This window comes from Poecilia formosa, unplaced genomic scaffold (genome assembly GCF_000485575.1).
Source record: "Poecilia formosa unplaced genomic scaffold, Poecilia_formosa-5.1.2 Scaffold132, whole genome shotgun sequence".
In the NCBI taxonomy this organism is placed as follows: Eukaryota; Metazoa; Chordata; class Actinopteri; order Cyprinodontiformes; family Poeciliidae; genus Poecilia; species Poecilia formosa.
In genome coordinates, this window is record NW_006800071.1 from 238,678 (window position 1) to 255,099 (window position 16,422).

General features: G+C 36.8%; 2 protein-coding genes across 2 annotated transcripts; one reads left to right on the plus strand and one right to left on the minus strand.

The window, feature by feature from the left end:
* Window positions 1–1,751: 1,751 nt before the first annotated feature.
* Window positions 1,752–7,714, plus strand: elmod2 (ELMO/CED-12 domain containing 2). The gene is made up of 9 exons (XM_007561963.2): window positions 1,752–1,944; window positions 3,217–3,363; window positions 3,450–3,478; window positions 3,719–3,816; window positions 3,907–4,036; window positions 4,297–4,430; window positions 5,740–5,808; window positions 5,888–6,021; window positions 6,951–7,714. Exons 2-9 carry the CDS (start codon window positions 3,219–3,221, stop codon window positions 7,103–7,105), a joined length of 894 nt encoding a protein of 297 aa, XP_007562025.1. The 5' UTR covers window positions 1,752–1,944; window positions 3,217–3,218; the 3' UTR covers window positions 7,106–7,714.
* Window positions 7,715–7,795: 81 nt separating this feature from the next.
* Window positions 7,796–12,972, minus strand: ucp1 (uncoupling protein 1). Its single transcript, XM_007561964.2, has 7 exons — window positions 12,828–12,972; window positions 12,604–12,740; window positions 11,169–11,367; window positions 10,413–10,610; window positions 10,178–10,279; window positions 9,379–9,559; window positions 7,796–8,183 (listed from the first exon to the last, which is right to left on the minus strand). Exons 2-7 carry the CDS (start codon window positions 12,727–12,729, stop codon window positions 8,072–8,074), a joined length of 918 nt encoding a protein of 305 aa, XP_007562026.1. The 5' UTR covers window positions 12,730–12,740; window positions 12,828–12,972; the 3' UTR covers window positions 7,796–8,071.
* Window positions 12,973–16,422: the final 3,450 nt, after the last annotated feature.

The window sequence follows — 16,422 nt, forward strand, 5'->3', positions numbered from 1 at the left end:
GACTTGTAAGGACAGACAACATTTTTTTAAAATTCTTTTAAATTGACAAATAAAATCTTAAAATTACAAAATATTCTTAGTACAACATAAGTTTTGTATATTCTTTGTCCAGGTTTTTACTTCTATTACAGTTTTTTAGGATTATAAGGCCACACATAGTCAACCCCTACTAATTTTTTAAATTTTGTTTAGAAAATGTATGTCCTGCACTATTTATGTTTTGAATCTAAAAAAATCTAACAATTTCATTTAAAATTTTTCAAGTTTTAGTTTCTTATCTGAACACACAAGAAAATTAATGTCACATGAATTTTTGCATTAAATAAATAAATTTTAAAAAAATTGCTTTGAACTTGACGGTTTTGTCCCTCAGGACAGAAAGTTTGGACACCTCTGGTCTAATAATTTTCAGTCTTTGCTGCAGTTCTCTTTCGGTGATCTTCATAATTTTTTATTTATTTATTTACTGAATCCTCCTCAAACTTTCCACTGTCTCCTTGGAAGCAAAACATTAAGAAATGAGGGCTGATTAGAGGCTTTTACACAGTACTGCTACAGGGTGCGCCATTAAGTGAATTAAAGATCAAATTTCTGTAATTTTTTTCATTCATGATGTTTTAAAATAGCCCAGTCTTAATTTCAGCATTATAGTCTGTATCCTAAATCATCCTCCTCTAATCTTCAGACTATTGCTAGAAACTAAGTGCTTACTTTGGGGATTCGCTTTTCAAATATAGCCTGCCTCAGACGGAGCTCCTCTTCTAATGCAGTAATTGTATGGGATAGACCTCCAGCCAGTGAAAACCCAGAGGGACTGATTAGGTGAGAGACTGTGACTTAATTAAAGTCAAGTGCACCAACGGTGACAATATGAAGATCGGCAGCATTGTTGATAAACCAGATTACTGCTCAAGCATGAGGGGAAAACTGTCTGTGGTTTTGTGCTGGATCTTGCTGTTGTTTTTAACAGTGTAACCACTAGTCTAATAGCAGCAGAATTACTCATCTGTAAATAAATACTCATTATAAACACCTCATATAAATTTATAAAACTATTCCCACAGTGAACTTTTCATTTGTAAATTGTGCAATGCAGCTGGAATGAATTTAAACATATTTTAAGGACAATGGATAATGTTTTGCATTATTTGCTGTTACTTCAGCTTTGAACTTTATCTCTGTTTTTTACTCCTCATAGATGCTACATCTGGCCTGTAGTTCTTTTTAGTTGAGATACTGCAGCTAACAACTTAATGTTCTCAGTTCATACATGATACTCTTGCCCTGTCTTTCAGTGCTTACCCATCCTTGATAAAGCAATAGGCTGAACTTCTACAGCAAATTATTTTTATGTAGCTCTTTTGCTTCCTTTAAAAAGGTTACAGGGTTTCATAATATAACAAAACTGACAGGAAGCAGCAGTCAGCATGTTCTTATACATTGTCGGTTTTCTGTTTCGCACTAAAACTCAGACTGAATATATGAATGTTTTTCTGCTCGAGCTCGAGTTGATTTCCTGGGAAAAGGCCAGAAAACTGAAATTTAATGCGCCTCATCGTGTGTATTTTTGTCCACCAGATGGCGCTGCAACAGCGCTTCTGTAAGATTTGAACTGGTGAGTTCAAAGACATTGTTCTTTCAGGTCCGTAATGTAATTCCAACTTGATTTTTAAATATTTTACATCGTTTTTACTAGTTATTGTTTTGGGGAAAAATTAAAAACACTCAGTGGGACTGATATTTGTTCTTATGTGTCACAAGCATTTTGTATTCTTAGTACATGCAGTTGTGTAGCTGTGGGTTGGTACTGAATCTGAACGCACCAGAATCATAGCGCCGTTGTCAGGAGATACGTTGCTAACCTTTTACCTCGAACACACGGGTTAGCTTCAAAGTAGAAGGGAATACTTGAGTCCTGTAACATTTTCCAACAACAAAAATAAGGTAAGCAACAGCATAACTGGTTTCTAATCATCAGTGCTGCCACACGTTGTGTTTGCGACGTAACCAAGTCCTGGTGATGCAGGAAGCTAACGGACAAATCAATGGCAACCTGTTGTTCAGAGCTGTCACTTTTGAATTTTAATGCTAGCTAGGTTAGTCTGTGGATGAAACTATGGATTATAAGATAACAACTAAGTAATACGAACATGCTTTGGTTACTAAATGGCGAATGAACTCGCGGAACATTTGTAAATTAACGGAATAATCATGGTACTTTGAAGTTAGCATAGTTGCTAACAGTTATGCTATTGTTTTGGCTGTTTCAGCCTCATGGATGATGTCATTCTGAGATTTCAGGCTGAATATTTGTACCTTACGCTGACTTAGAATCACCCGACCTTCTCGGACGCTGACTGGGGACAATTTTAATGTCTTAGGGGACATTGTTGCTGTGAAACAAACAGATGAGTTTAACTTGTGTCCTACTAACATCGACGCAGTGGTCGGTGTGCAAAAGAAAGTATATGTACTCTGTCAAGTCTAGAAGTTTGTATTTTTATCTGAAAATATAAAAAATAGGGAAAACTTTCAGCTGTGGTTTTTGAATTAATCAGATTAAATCAATAATCAGAAAAAAAATTCAAAAAAACTAAGAATAATCAGATTATATTTAGCAGTCGTCATATTTGGTAAATATAAGTCAGAATATTATGACTTGTCTGTTATATAGATCATTGTACTTCCAGTAAAGTTTTATAAATAGCTGGAAAGCACAAGGGGTTAACATTGTGTGAAGTCAGAAGGTTTATTACTAAAGTATCAGGTGTTAAATCTTTCCTTACATTTATGGTCAGTATTGTATGATTTTAGAGCAGAAAGAATATGTTATTTTCATATTCACTTTTATTTGAAATGTTCCATTAATTTTGTGAAACCATGATATTTTTTACTCAAAAGTTCAAAGAATCTCTTACTGACCCCATGTCATCCTTCACTGACACTGGCTCTTTACTTCCCTGTTGTTAAACTTATTTGTACTTCGTATTAATTTATTTTCTTTCGTAAGGGAAATTTGCATCCAAGCAAAAAAGAAATATAAGTGGCAGACAGCTTCCTTTCCTAACCAAAAATTTCTGAAATTGACCAAAAATGACAAGACCCCATTCACTCTGTGTTCTCTCTAAAGATAAAAATGAAAATGCTTCTAAAATCGATTTAGAAAAGATGCTAAACTTTAAGTAACTCCTGCAAGTTTCTTTGCATATATTACAGAAATGTTTAGGCGTATCTGGCATTATATTTACACATCATTGCTGAGATCCTGGTTAAAGTGGCTCCTCAGGAAGACTACAGGGACTTGTGAGCTGCAGAGGATTTGCTCTGGATACAAACCAGGAGCCATGATGACAACAAAAGCAGGTAAAATACTCCTCCACCAGTAATCCTCTTGTTGCCGGGCAGTTTCCACCTTTTATTAATCTGCTCCCTGTTTCCTTGCCTTCCAGAATACTCTCTCCAGTCATCTAAAAATAAAGTAAGATATCCAAGCTAAAATGTTGTAAATTTCAGGAAAGAACAGATCTAAATGTAAAGTATATCTAAAGCTTGCCAAGCATTTCTCAAGCCAACAGTCTGAGAATACTGGTACATTTTTTTCCTTCATTGAATTAAAAAAAAAAAACTCTCAGGCTAGTCGTTGTTTAATTTACTTTTTTTTTCATGTCTGATTCACTTCTGTGTTGTTTTTTTTTTTTGATTGTTTTTCCCTTCTCAGGTTTTGAGATTAGCTTTGGAAACAAACAAGGAAAATGTAGAGAAACAAGTGGATGAGATTATGAAAGAGAAGGAAATCAAACCCCATTCAGATCACCTGTAAGTTTACTTTTACATCTTTATCTTTGACTTAGTTGTTTCGTTGTAGTTATGAGTGACTCATTGCTCCTTTCTCTGTTCGTCTTGCAGATTTAAGGCAAACCTGCACATCTGCCTGCTGCAGATAACAGGATACAACAGACTGTATTTTTGTGTGGAAGACTTGAGGAAGGAGGTCTTCAACTCAGACAACCCAAAACACGAGGCAATGCTGTTGAAGGTGTGGGTTTTATAGTTTTGTGCAGGACATGTCAGATGATTTTAGTCCATTTTGAACACATCAGTATCAGCCCGATAAGTAAAACTGGACCGCTATTAATAATTAATGTTTATTTCCATGAGGGCTGCAACTAAATTTTTTTCAGTAATCTTTCTCTTCAATCAAGCCGCTGCTGCTGTAGATGATAGCGGACATCTTTGGTCCTGTGGTCCCTTCCAGACGCCATTTAGATGTTTGACTGTAGAACTTTGTGTTTTTAGCTTTGGGACTTGTTGATGCCGACAGTGAAACTGGAGTCCAGGATAACGAAGCAGTGGGGAGACATCGGCTTCCAAGGAGACGATCCAAAGACGGATTTCAGAGGAATGGGCCTGCTGGGTCTCATCAACCTGCTGTGAGTAGTTATCACATTACTTCATATAAACAAACACTTTTTAACACAAGTTAAGTACAAATACAGTTCTCTAACATCAGTAATAGAGGATTTAGAAGAACATAACATATTGTAGCTCTATACAGTGCCTCCCAAAAGTATTTACACCCCTTTTTCACATTTTGGCCCATTATACCCAAAGCCTTTGCTGTAGTTTAATGGGATTTTATCCTTTAAACTAGGACCATATAACCCATGACCTTCTACAGTAGGTCTTTTTAACTTAAAAATGATAAAGATCAAACAAATGTTTTTAAACATAGGTATCATAAAATATGCAGATTTTTTTTGCAGTTTTTCCAGTTTTCTCATGGAATAACTGCAAAGAATTTGCACAAAAGTACCAGAATTTTCTTGAAATCCATTTTCTGGTTACTATATTGGGGATTATAGATGTAAATTGTGTTTCTTTAAAAATACTGACAAATTTCTTAACTTATATTTTTGAATAATATCTATCTTTCTTTCAAAAAGTCATGAGACATTTCTGGTTCTTAAAAAGTTTTAATTAGGTGGATTTAGGGCAAAAATGTCTCTTTGGGTTGCAGACCTCTACTGTAGCGCAGCAGAATGTAAACAAATATAAATATGAGGTGAAAGGAACATGATGCATGGGTTTAAGAAACATTTTACTAATAAAAATCTGCTTTTTATAGTAAAGTTCATTTGTATAGAACATTTCAGCCACAGAGCAGCTTAGATTGCTCTACACCAGGGGTCACCAACTCCAGTCCTCCAGGGCTACCATCCTGTAACTTTTAGATGCGTCTCTGCTCAAACACACCTGGATCAAATAAACTGCTCGCTTCCAGCCTATTGCAGAGAGGAATGAATGCTGGTGAGGGATTCAGACATTTTGGAGCAGAGGTGAATATAAAAGTTGCAGGATGGTAGCCCTGGAGGACTGGAGTTGGTGACCCCTGCTTTACACCATAAAAACATAATGTTAATAAAAAAACATAATAAAATAGCCAATTATGAAATATCAACACATATTACATTTTGTCAAATGCTATAATCAAAACAATTAAATATATTGGTCAATGTTCCAGTTATTAATTAAAGGCAACTTTAAGCTTTTGGGTTTTAGCCTTGATTTAAAGGGTTTTCTGGAAGTTTGTTCGAGATTAGTTCATAAAAATTGTAGTGTTGTTCTTCCTCCTTCTTCAGTTTTTACAGCGACTCCATGTTTTACTGGATTAAGTTGTTTATTCAGAGAATTAACCCCTAAGTTGGGCTTAAATAAATCCTGACGTTTTTTGTTTTGCAGCTTTTTCAGTGAAAACTACACAGCAGAGTCTCGCCAGGTGCTGTCTCATGCAAACCATCCCAAACTGGGGTAAGAGGCAGTTATTTCAGCATCATTTCTGTTTGCTTGTGGAACTCTGCTTGTGTAATAGATGTGAAATTTGTTTCAGGTATTCATATGCCATAGTTGGGATCAACCTGACAGAAATGGCGTACAGCCTGCTGAAGAGCGGCGCTCTGAAACCACATTTCTACAATTCAGTCCCAGGTTCTCCGGAGCTCAAGGACTTCCACCAGTTTTACTGTGAGTCCCTATAGTGCTTCATAAATCCATTCAAACATATTTATCTTCCATATTTGGTCATAATCCAGCCACAAACCTCAGTGTGTTTTATTTAGATTTTTATGTGATTGCCACACACAAAAGTAGAGCATAAATTTGAGAGGGAGAAAATGATACATGGCATAAAAATTGGAGTATGCACTAATGTGCTCAGAACTTTCCGGATGGCGATTGTGGCTTAGTGGGTGGAAAAGTCGTCTTGCAAACTGAGGGTTGTGGGTTTGACTCCAGCTTCCTCTTTAACCTCAAGCTGCCTGCCAATTGGTGTGTGAATGGGTGAATGTGCCTCTACTGTAAAGTGTTTGATTTGACTAGAAAGACACTGAAATTCAGTCCATTAACTTTGTAGAAAAGCTCAGCCTTTTCTGCTCGGCTGAACATCAATACAATGTTTTTTTATTAACTGATCAATAATTAGAGAACTATTTATATGTCTAACAAGACATTTTGTTTTACAGAATCTGCACCAGGTGAAGCTAAAACTGCCACTGTAGGAGTTCACATTTTCACAGATAAAGAGTTTTTATCTTAGATACAAAATGTATATGTTTTATAGCACACTTTTGGCTTAAATACTGCTCTAAGTATCTATTAGCCCTTTTTGAGTCTACATTCCAGTTACCAATTGTTGCAATATGCAATTCATCACGATTAATCCAATTAATTGCTGAAGCCTTAATCAACAGTAGTTTTCTCTAACATAAAGACATCACATTAACTCTAAGTGATGGCCGCCTGTGACGCCCCGTGACGTCATGCTGCCCTGGGTCTATACTGAGGTTTGTGGTTGTGTTACAAAATATGAAAGATTTTTCCAAGCCACTGTGTCTGTTCCACATTTCTCTTTCTCAGTGTGGAAGTTTTTCTTCAGCCTCTGTTTTACTTTCCAGGTTATCTTGCGTACGAGTTTGATAAATTCTGGGTTGCTGAGGAGCCAGAGAGCATCATGCACTTCAATCAGTACAGAGAAAAGTTTCACAACATGGTGAAGACTCATCTGCAGGACCCTAACGTGTCTCTCACACTGACTGTCGCTTGCAATTAATGTGCTTTGACACATTTTACACTAATCTCCTTGTTTACGTCCCAGTTGGATCTGTTTGAAGGAGGCAGGATTATCAAAGAAGACCCACAACCAACAACAAGCAAACTACAAATCTACCTTTTTCAGTTTCTTTAGTGATACTTTAGTGGTGCCCAGTCAACCTTCGTCCAGAACAACGACTATTTTCCACACGCAGCACAAACCCGAACCCTGTACCTCCGAAAAGTGACCATTCCAGAGACTGTTCAGAGAAATGAGAGCTGCTGCAGAAGACTCAGGTGGAGATCATGGCTCATGAGGCTTTAAGCACCTTGGTGATCAAATTTTCACATTAAAAATGTAATTACCACATTTCCTTGTGTTTAAGGTCTCTGTGTTGTGACAGTTTTACCCTCAGGTTATTCATGTTTATGTCCTGAGCTCATGACTTAAACATAAAACATGGCGCTCCATCATTGTGCCTGGTTTAATATCTCCCCACTCATGTCACGCCTGTTTTCAGTCTTTTTATTTCCCAAGACTGAGTTTTTATTGCTCATTGCATTTTATGCTTCAGTTTGCAATTTCGAGAAACTTTCTGCTTGAAGTCAATAAATTTTACATTTGAATTAAAAATTGTTGGTGTGTTAAAGTGAAATATACATATATAAAAAATTTATTAAAGATGAACAAAAACATGTTTTACACATTTTAATAACAAATCCTTTTATTACGATGTAAATAAGTGCTGGTTTAGGCTACCTGAGCAACTTCTGACATGCCTTACATAAAGTGCAAACTTGTGTCAACGGCTTTCGCTCCCATAATGACTGCATTGGTTCCAGAGTATAAAAAAAGTAAAAAGTTAAATACAGCACTCTGTTTTCAGGGAAAATGAAGCTTCAGCAGAAGCTGGTTTTCCCTGTATTAGAGGTACAACATCCAGGTTGTTTTAAGGTTTACGTTCAGGCTTTTGAGTCTGGGGTCTCAGTTTGGTGCTTCGATTCTTCTGGACACCATCATGGCTCTCTTGATTTGCTCGAATGAGACGAACATGACGACGTTCCAGGATCCCAGTCTCAGAAATGAAGGCATAAACCTGGAAAACAAGGAAATTATCAATTCTAATGTGGAGCCATCGTGAAAGTATTCATACCTCCTAAACTATTTTGTTGGGATTTTGTGCATCGTTGAGGAAAGGAAGGAACTGTTTGTGGTTTTCAATCCTTTACAATAAAAATCAGTTTAAAAATTGTATTCATCCTCACCGGTGCCAAAACTAAAGTGGAGAGAGTATAAGATAAATTTTCAGATGTTGCCAGTGAATATCAATTGCATTTTATTCTGGACTTTGACTAGGCCATTCTAACATGAATATGTCGATGTAAACCATCCCACTGTAGCTCTGGTTGAGTGTTTAGGGTTTATGTTCAGTGAACCTTTGCCCCAGCTGACGGTGTTACAGAGTCTACCAGGTTTCCGTCTAGGATTGCTTGTAATTATTTCCACCCATCGGTGGCGCCCCCAAGTGGTGGCCAGGGGTTTTCTGTGGCCACCCAGAGAAGAAAACCCCCACTTTAATAATTCATGTTCAGTTCATACAAACACATACAGGCACCTTCAAACAAGACACAAACGTAAAAGCCAATAAATGAATACATGAAAGTCTGTGTGCCTGTCTTTACTTCCTTTTTTACTTCTTTCTTTTACTTTATTTTTCTCTCTTTATTTCTTTACTTATTTCTTTCACTTTTTCTGTAATTCATTTTTCTAGCATTTCTTCCTTACTTAGTCACTTTCTTTACTTCCTTTTCTTCTTTTAGTTCATTCCTTACTTTTTTCTTTTTTTAAATTTTCTTAGTCTTTACTTTTACTTCTTTACTTTTCCTTACAACTTTATTTCTACTACTTTCTTTACTTCCTTTGTTTCTTTACTTCTTTTACTTTACTTTTTGTCTTTCTTTGCTTTTTCCTTTACTGTCTTCTTTTCTACTTTCTCCCCTTATTTGTTTCTTTGCTACTTTCTTTCCTTGCCCCATCTCACAACCTCTATGAACATTTTGTAGGGTCGCCACTGCCATCCATCTTTACATCAACGTTCAGCTTCTCTTTCTCTAGTATTGAGCAGTGTTCCCACAGCATGATGCAGCCACCACCACGTTTTATGATGTGGATATGGCTTTACAAGATTAGTTGTGTTTTCACCAAGAGTCCTCTAATTCAGTAATCAGGTGGCTGATTCTGAAGACCCTCCGTTTTTATTTCGCAGCATCAGAGTAAATGAGGGGGCTCACCCTTTGTAAAAGGCAGTTGGTCCCTCTTTAGTCATCATGGTCCAGGCGCAGTTGATGGCGCTGCGGTACTGGCCTGGTGGAGAGTTCATGTATCTTGTTTTCACCACATCCACTGGGGAGGCAATCACCGTGGTGACAAAGCCCGCTCCGAACGCAGACACAAAGTGGCACGGAAGATTATCTGTGGGGAGATAATGGAGGATCCCATCAACTGTGAGGTGATTGTTCTGGGTCTGTCAGCAGTCTGTGTAATCTGAATGGAGCGGAGAGGATGGTTGTGATAAATCTGACATTAACTATTGTATTTACAACTTTCTGTGATGGGACATTACAACATGTTCTGTACCAAGATGGTTATCAGCTGCACGGGAGGGAGAGAGGCGAGAGGGTGGGGGAGTCTGGTCCAATCGGCAAGCTCCTCTCAAACAGGAGTGTTAAAGGAGAGCATATTATGGCACGTTGTTGAAAACACACTCCTATCTCATGATTATTTATTTTTAAGTAAAGCTGCATAATGTAACTTATATGAAGAATTTGGTTTGTTATACAGAAGAGCTGTGTCTTGGAGGCGGGGCTAGGTCCACCCAGGCGTTTTGCACAGCTGAATGGTTGCCATGGAGATTAAAGGGTTTCTCAAACATGCATTAAAAAATCAAGGCAACCTTCCAGGTATATTTTTGATGTTGGAATAACTTTATAACATGATGTAAAGCTCAAAAAAGTAAATTTTACATAATCGTGTTTCATTATTATATAATAAGTTGGCTTGCCATAGAGTGCCAGACGGGGGAACTCTTACCTGACAACAGTTTGTGTCTGAGAATGGCCTCTTTGATCAGGTCATAGGTAACCAGTTCTGTGCAGTTCACCAGTGCATTTCTTGTGATGTTAGGTAATGTTCCTGAAGAACACACACACACATGCACACACACACACACACACACACACACACACACACACACACACACACACTTAAAGCATTACTCAACAGCATTGTGGATTTTGTCCCCTGATGTGGGAACCTCTCCTCTCACCTTTCCACAGGCCTCGTAAGCCCTCATTGAGGAAGATTTGTCTGTAGGCTTGCATTGTGCCGTTGTAGCGCCGCGCCACGCCGTTCAGGTTCATTTGGGCCTGGAATCGAACCTTGACCACGTCGGTGGGTTGTGCAAACGACACGGCCATGGCACCTGTTGTGCAGCCGGCCAGTATCCGCATCGGCACGCCTGGATCTGGAGAGACGTGGAAGAGTAGGATGTTCTTAGCTTGTTTTAGAATGTAATATATTTAATATATAGAATTTCTTTATAAATGGTGCAACAGGAATGTTACAATAGACGGACTGTAGGATTTTTCTCATCCACCAGAACCATGCTACATGCTAACCTGTCCAAAAACATCCTAACAAATATTTTTGGTGTAGTTTCTAATACATACATAGTGCACTTGAGTTAAAACAAAACTCACTGACAAGTAGCTTTTAAGCAACAAAGGGGCTTGTATTGAGTAAATAATTTCTTATTATTGATGAAGATGGGAAATTATTTCTCTTATAACATGGGAAAATGTCCTGTTTTTAGTGAAATAATCTCCCAGCAGACCTAGTACTTCTTTATCAGTATCAATGATTTATTGACCTAAAACAAGTTCATGTATATTGCCAAAAAAGTTACTTTTAAGTTAGTTTTGTTTTATTTTAAGTGTACTTAAAATAAAACTTTTCATTTAGTTTCCACTAGAAACTAAATGAAAAGATTTTGTGTTTTTGCAGTGTGCAAGTGAAATCCTACTTTCTTTGCCTCCGGTGTAGAAGTTTTTCACGTTGTCATAGAGACCGATTCTGATGGAAGCGAAACACAGCTGCCTCTGCAGTCCGGCCACCAGCCCGTTATACAAGGACCTGGGCCCCTCGGTCCGGACCATGGTGCTGATGGTACCAAACACCCCTCTGTAGCGGATGCCACCCACCGCTTGCTTCTCCCCTTGAATCTGAGGGAGAGGTGCCATTTAGACTTTTCCAGAAAACCAGAAGATAAATCCATTCTGGTGCATCATAATGTGAACCCATTTGGTAAAATTATATTTTTATAGACAAACAAGGTTTTTTTATATTAATTGTAAAATGTATATATTTTTTTGTACATAGACTTTTAGAGTCTATGTTTTCCAGTTAGTGATTCATAGATTATTAAATTAGTTGATAATTATTTCAGTAATCGATTAATCATGATTGATTCAATTAATCGTTCCAACCCTAATTTTTTGTTGCTGTTTCTGTTTCTGGAGAAAGGGAGAGAGGGCTGATCAATGTACTATTAGTGAATATTGTCAATTGGTCGATATTGTGATAATAATATTTACATTCATAGTGACTTCTTCTAAGATTATTTCCATATTTGGTTAATCACAATAATTGTTTCAGCCCTAATTTCCATCTTGTTGCCGTTTGTGTTTCTGGAGAAAAGGAGACAGAATTGGTCAATGTAATATTAGTGAATATTGTTAATTGACTGAAATTGCAATAGTAATAGTATCACACCCAATACTAGGATGCACAAATCAGTGCATCCCTAAATTTGAAGTGAATAAGTTACTATGAATTAATCAGTTTATCTTTTTTGTATATTTCTGCTAAATTCATCCAAGCATAGGCTTTTTAGAAATACACTTGTTTATTTTTAAAATATTATTTTTTTTAAGTGAGTCATTCTTTTCTCTTTTTCTTTCATGGCCATTTTTAGAGTCTGCACTCCAGCTGAGGATTAATAGATTACTAATTAATAAATCAATTAATTAATCACGATTGAGTCGATTAATTGTTTCAGTGCTAATTTCCATCTTGTTGCCGTTTGTGTTTCTAGAGAAAAGGAGAGAGAGTTAGTCAATATAATATTAGTGAATATTGTTGATTGGCTGAAATTACACTACTAATATTGGTTATCGATATTGGTCCAACTTTTCAAATTGGTGCATACCTAAATTTGGGTGAAGAAGTAACTATAAATTATTTACACATCAAAATTATCTTTTAGGAATGTGTTTATATATTTTGAAATACTAGTTTTATTAAGTGAATCACTTATTTTTTTAAAGCAAATAGTTGTTTTTAGAGTATTCTCTACTTAAAAATTAATCGTTTATTATTTCAACAATCAATTAATCACGATTAATTTGATTAATCGTTTCAGCCATAAACTGATGATTACTATCATAACTTGCTGGTACCTGTAGTCTGACTTTGGCTGTGTCCAGAGGAAACGTGACCATGTCTGCTATGCAGGCTGCTGCTCCGGCACTCGCCATCTTCACCCCAAGAGGAGGAGGCACATCTGAGGGCTTGAGTCCCACCATGTTCCCTGCCTCTGCAAACAATAAACAGTAAACATATTTGATTTCACACTAAATCAGCGAACACTGAAGTCTCAGTTAGAGCTACATAAGACACTTACATTGTTTAGGACTAATTAAAGGTTCTTGTTTTGGTCCTGAGATGTTACCAGGCAGGGTTTGAAGGACCAGATGGTAATCCTCGAAGGGCCCTTCTAGCACAGAAAGGGAAGAGGCGTCTTTCACTCTGTAATTATATACTTACTGTCCGGTTTTTATGGCATCCACAGAGAGGCGTCTCTGTGCACTTGCGTGTGCCCGGGTTCAATCAAAGTCCACTCCCTGCGAGATAATCAATGTTCAATTCACCTGACGGGGCCTGTCAGTAAAAACAAGAAAAACAAATTCTGTTGTGAGTAAAAAAAAAGGATATCTCAAAGTTCTTAGACATAATTTAACATCTTTATTATTTGGATGCCCACATCTGGTGCACTGAGTACAAAAATGTGTCAGCAGATTTCCCACATAAACAGTCAATAATATTAGGTAATTATTTACACAGCAGGAACATTGCTGATATCTGAGCGTTATCTGGTGAGTTTTTTGGGGGCTTGTCCGGGCTTCCAGCCAATAACGGCACAAACATGCAAACAGCAGATTCATAAACCCAATCCCCAATCACTTCTGCAGACTTTACAGTAGTCACAATTTCATGCTGGGTTTTGTTAAATGTCTTAGTCTGAAGATATATATCTGTCAATTCGTTCATGTTTCCTGGTTGTTTTTTCAGTTGCTTGTGTCAAATCAAATCTGAGGAGTCATACATGTGAGCGGTGACGTTCATCCATGACTGAAGTTCAATCCACAGAAGATAAGAGCTTTGAAATCACATCGTGTTATGGCAGCAGCTCAGTCTGTTATACAAGAATAAATGTACATATGCAGCGACTTACAAAAGTATTCACACTCCTTAGATATTTTTACATTTTCATGTTTTCACCCGCAAACTTTAATTTATTTTTGAAAGAGATTTTAATTGTGAAGTGGAAGGAAAATGGTTCCGTCCGTCCATCCGTCCGTCTGTCCATTCAGTTGTAATAGTGAAAAACAGTAAACTACATCAGAAAGTAAATTAGAACAAATGCAGTTTAGTTCTAATTTACAGTAACTCCTCTCTTCATCTACAGGTTTAATAGGACTGTTCATTCATTTTCATCTTTAATCAACTATTCAGGAAATGGTTTGTCAAACTGATCATTTTTATTATGCTGTTTATGTTGCCAATGTCTGGCCGACGTGTTTTATTACCAAAATAAACTCGTAAAATGGGAGTCAACATCGTTTAAAAGCAGCTATGAAAAAACATTCATTTGCAGACGCCCAACCATTTAAAAATGATATCCGATGTACTGTAAATTAAAGTATTCTATCATCTAAGGTTTTTAGTTGAGCCTACCCAACCATAATAATAAAATTTTGGAAAAAGAACATTTTTAGGAGATTCAAAGCTGTAATAACTTCCAGCCTTTTTAACTCTGTTTGGGACCTGAAACATTTTGAATCATTTCACTTAATAAAATTTCCCTTTTAATGAAAAGTCATATGAACTCGAACTCTTTCAACTGTTCCTTTCAGACAAACATAATGTTCGATGGATTAATAATTTATTGCTCCCTCAGGAGTCCAAAAAAGGCTTGTTCCCACCAGCCAATGTTATTCTGGTTTGGTGTCTTACTGAGCTGTGATTGGACGACTGCGACCACAACCCCCACAGACTTGGATATAGAGACGGATGAGTTTTTCTCACTATCTGACATACACACCTGGTGTGAGAGAATCAAGACTGAAACTCATTTGAAAATAATTGCTATAACATTTTATACATTTTAACTACAATAACTCATTTGGAAATTTTGAAACTGAGTACTTTAGTATTTCTTAAACTTATTCTGTAAACTGAATGCTGTTCTTAGAAATGTTAGTTTTTTTAAATGTATTGATTTTACTTTAAAAATGTGTGGACTTTGCTGTTTTAACTCAGTCTGTGCCAGATAAACTAGCCGTCTGTCCACAGAGCCGGCTGCAGCTGGAGGTGTTTGGTATCTTCACGGGTCATTAGGTCAGAGGTGGAGGGGCAAGCGATATCAGTTCATGCACCCATTAACTTTTGGGTTGTAACAAAAGTTATTCTTACAACCCAATTTCTAATAACTGGAAGAAAATAGATGGATGAAAAAGAATCCGTATCAGGGGTGTCCAAACCTTTTGGCTTGGGGACCAAAACTATCAAGTTGAAAGAATCAGAGGGTCACAAATAAACACAATATTTTAATGTCATGAGAAAAGCAATAGGATTTCTGTACAAGAAATGTATAAATTGTAGATTTTAAGCAAAAAAAGGTTTACAAAATAAAACAACAAAAAACAAACTGTGACCAAAGGCCGTTCAGAATTGTTCCGAGGGCCGTAAATGGCCCCGGGCCGCACTTTGGACACCACTGATATCTTTGGGTTAAATAAAGGAATTCAATGCGAGTTCTGCCACTAGGTGGCAGTCACGCACAATTTATGGCAAAGTCTGAATAAAGCTCTGGAGGCAGCACTCTGAATTAATGACACTGATTTTAATTAGACGAGTGATACACAACGCACCAGAATCCAGAGCAGCAACATCTGGTCAAATAAATTCAACATATTTACAGTAGAAAAAAAAATCATGTGAAAATGCACAAAATAAAAAAAACACATGTCTGGAAGGACAAAAATGTAATAAAAACAATAAAAGGCAAGCAGATGCAGTAGTGGGTTTTGACACACTGTAAACATATAAGCTCTTCATTTTAGTGTAATAATACTGAAAGAAATTAAAATATTTTCTCTGTAGCTTAAATAAAATGTTTTAGCAGTTGAATAGAATCTGTCTATGTATTTGTTGTACAAGTTGGTTTAATTTTTTGTCAACTGAAGAAAATAAATAATCTGCTAAAGTGACGAACAGCATTAAAGTGAACTGGAGTGTTTTCACAACAATGGATCTCTATCGCTCCGTCTTCTGGCTCCTTATAAGGACGTAGCAGCAATCAGAATTGCAACTAAAGGAAGCAACAGTTTGACCAGATGTGATAAGTGACGATACACACTAGAATATTAATGTCTGAGTTGGAACCGTACTGTACAGAACTGTGCAAAAGTTCTGTACAAGTTGCTTCCATGGAGTTGAACTTTCATATTTCCTGCTACTAAACTTTCAGTAACGGTTTCAAAGGTTATGAGAAGATCTAACAGCTCTGAAACAAAGTATAGAAGTGGTTTCACTACATGGGTGGACATCTACACGGCCTAGTTGTACAGAGATATCAGATTAATACCACTTATGCATATTGTCTTATAAAGGTACAGCCACTACTTATACACACTTGATTTCATCTGAGCAAACCATGAGCGAGTTTCTTCTCTGCAAAAACTCACAATCTTACCAAGTACGTTTGGTCCAGTTTCTTAGAAGTCTTGAAATTAACTTACAAGTAACTTTTCAGAAAGATATGAGAGCTTGTTTAAAGCCAATAATTTCTTAATATTGATGAAAATGTTCTAGTTCAACTGGCAGATTATTTCATTTATAACTGCCGGTTATAAATGAAATAAATGATTGCAATTTTCTGGCCGATTACAAGCTTTAAAAGTCTGACCTGCAGGTTCTGATTTTGGCCATGTTGA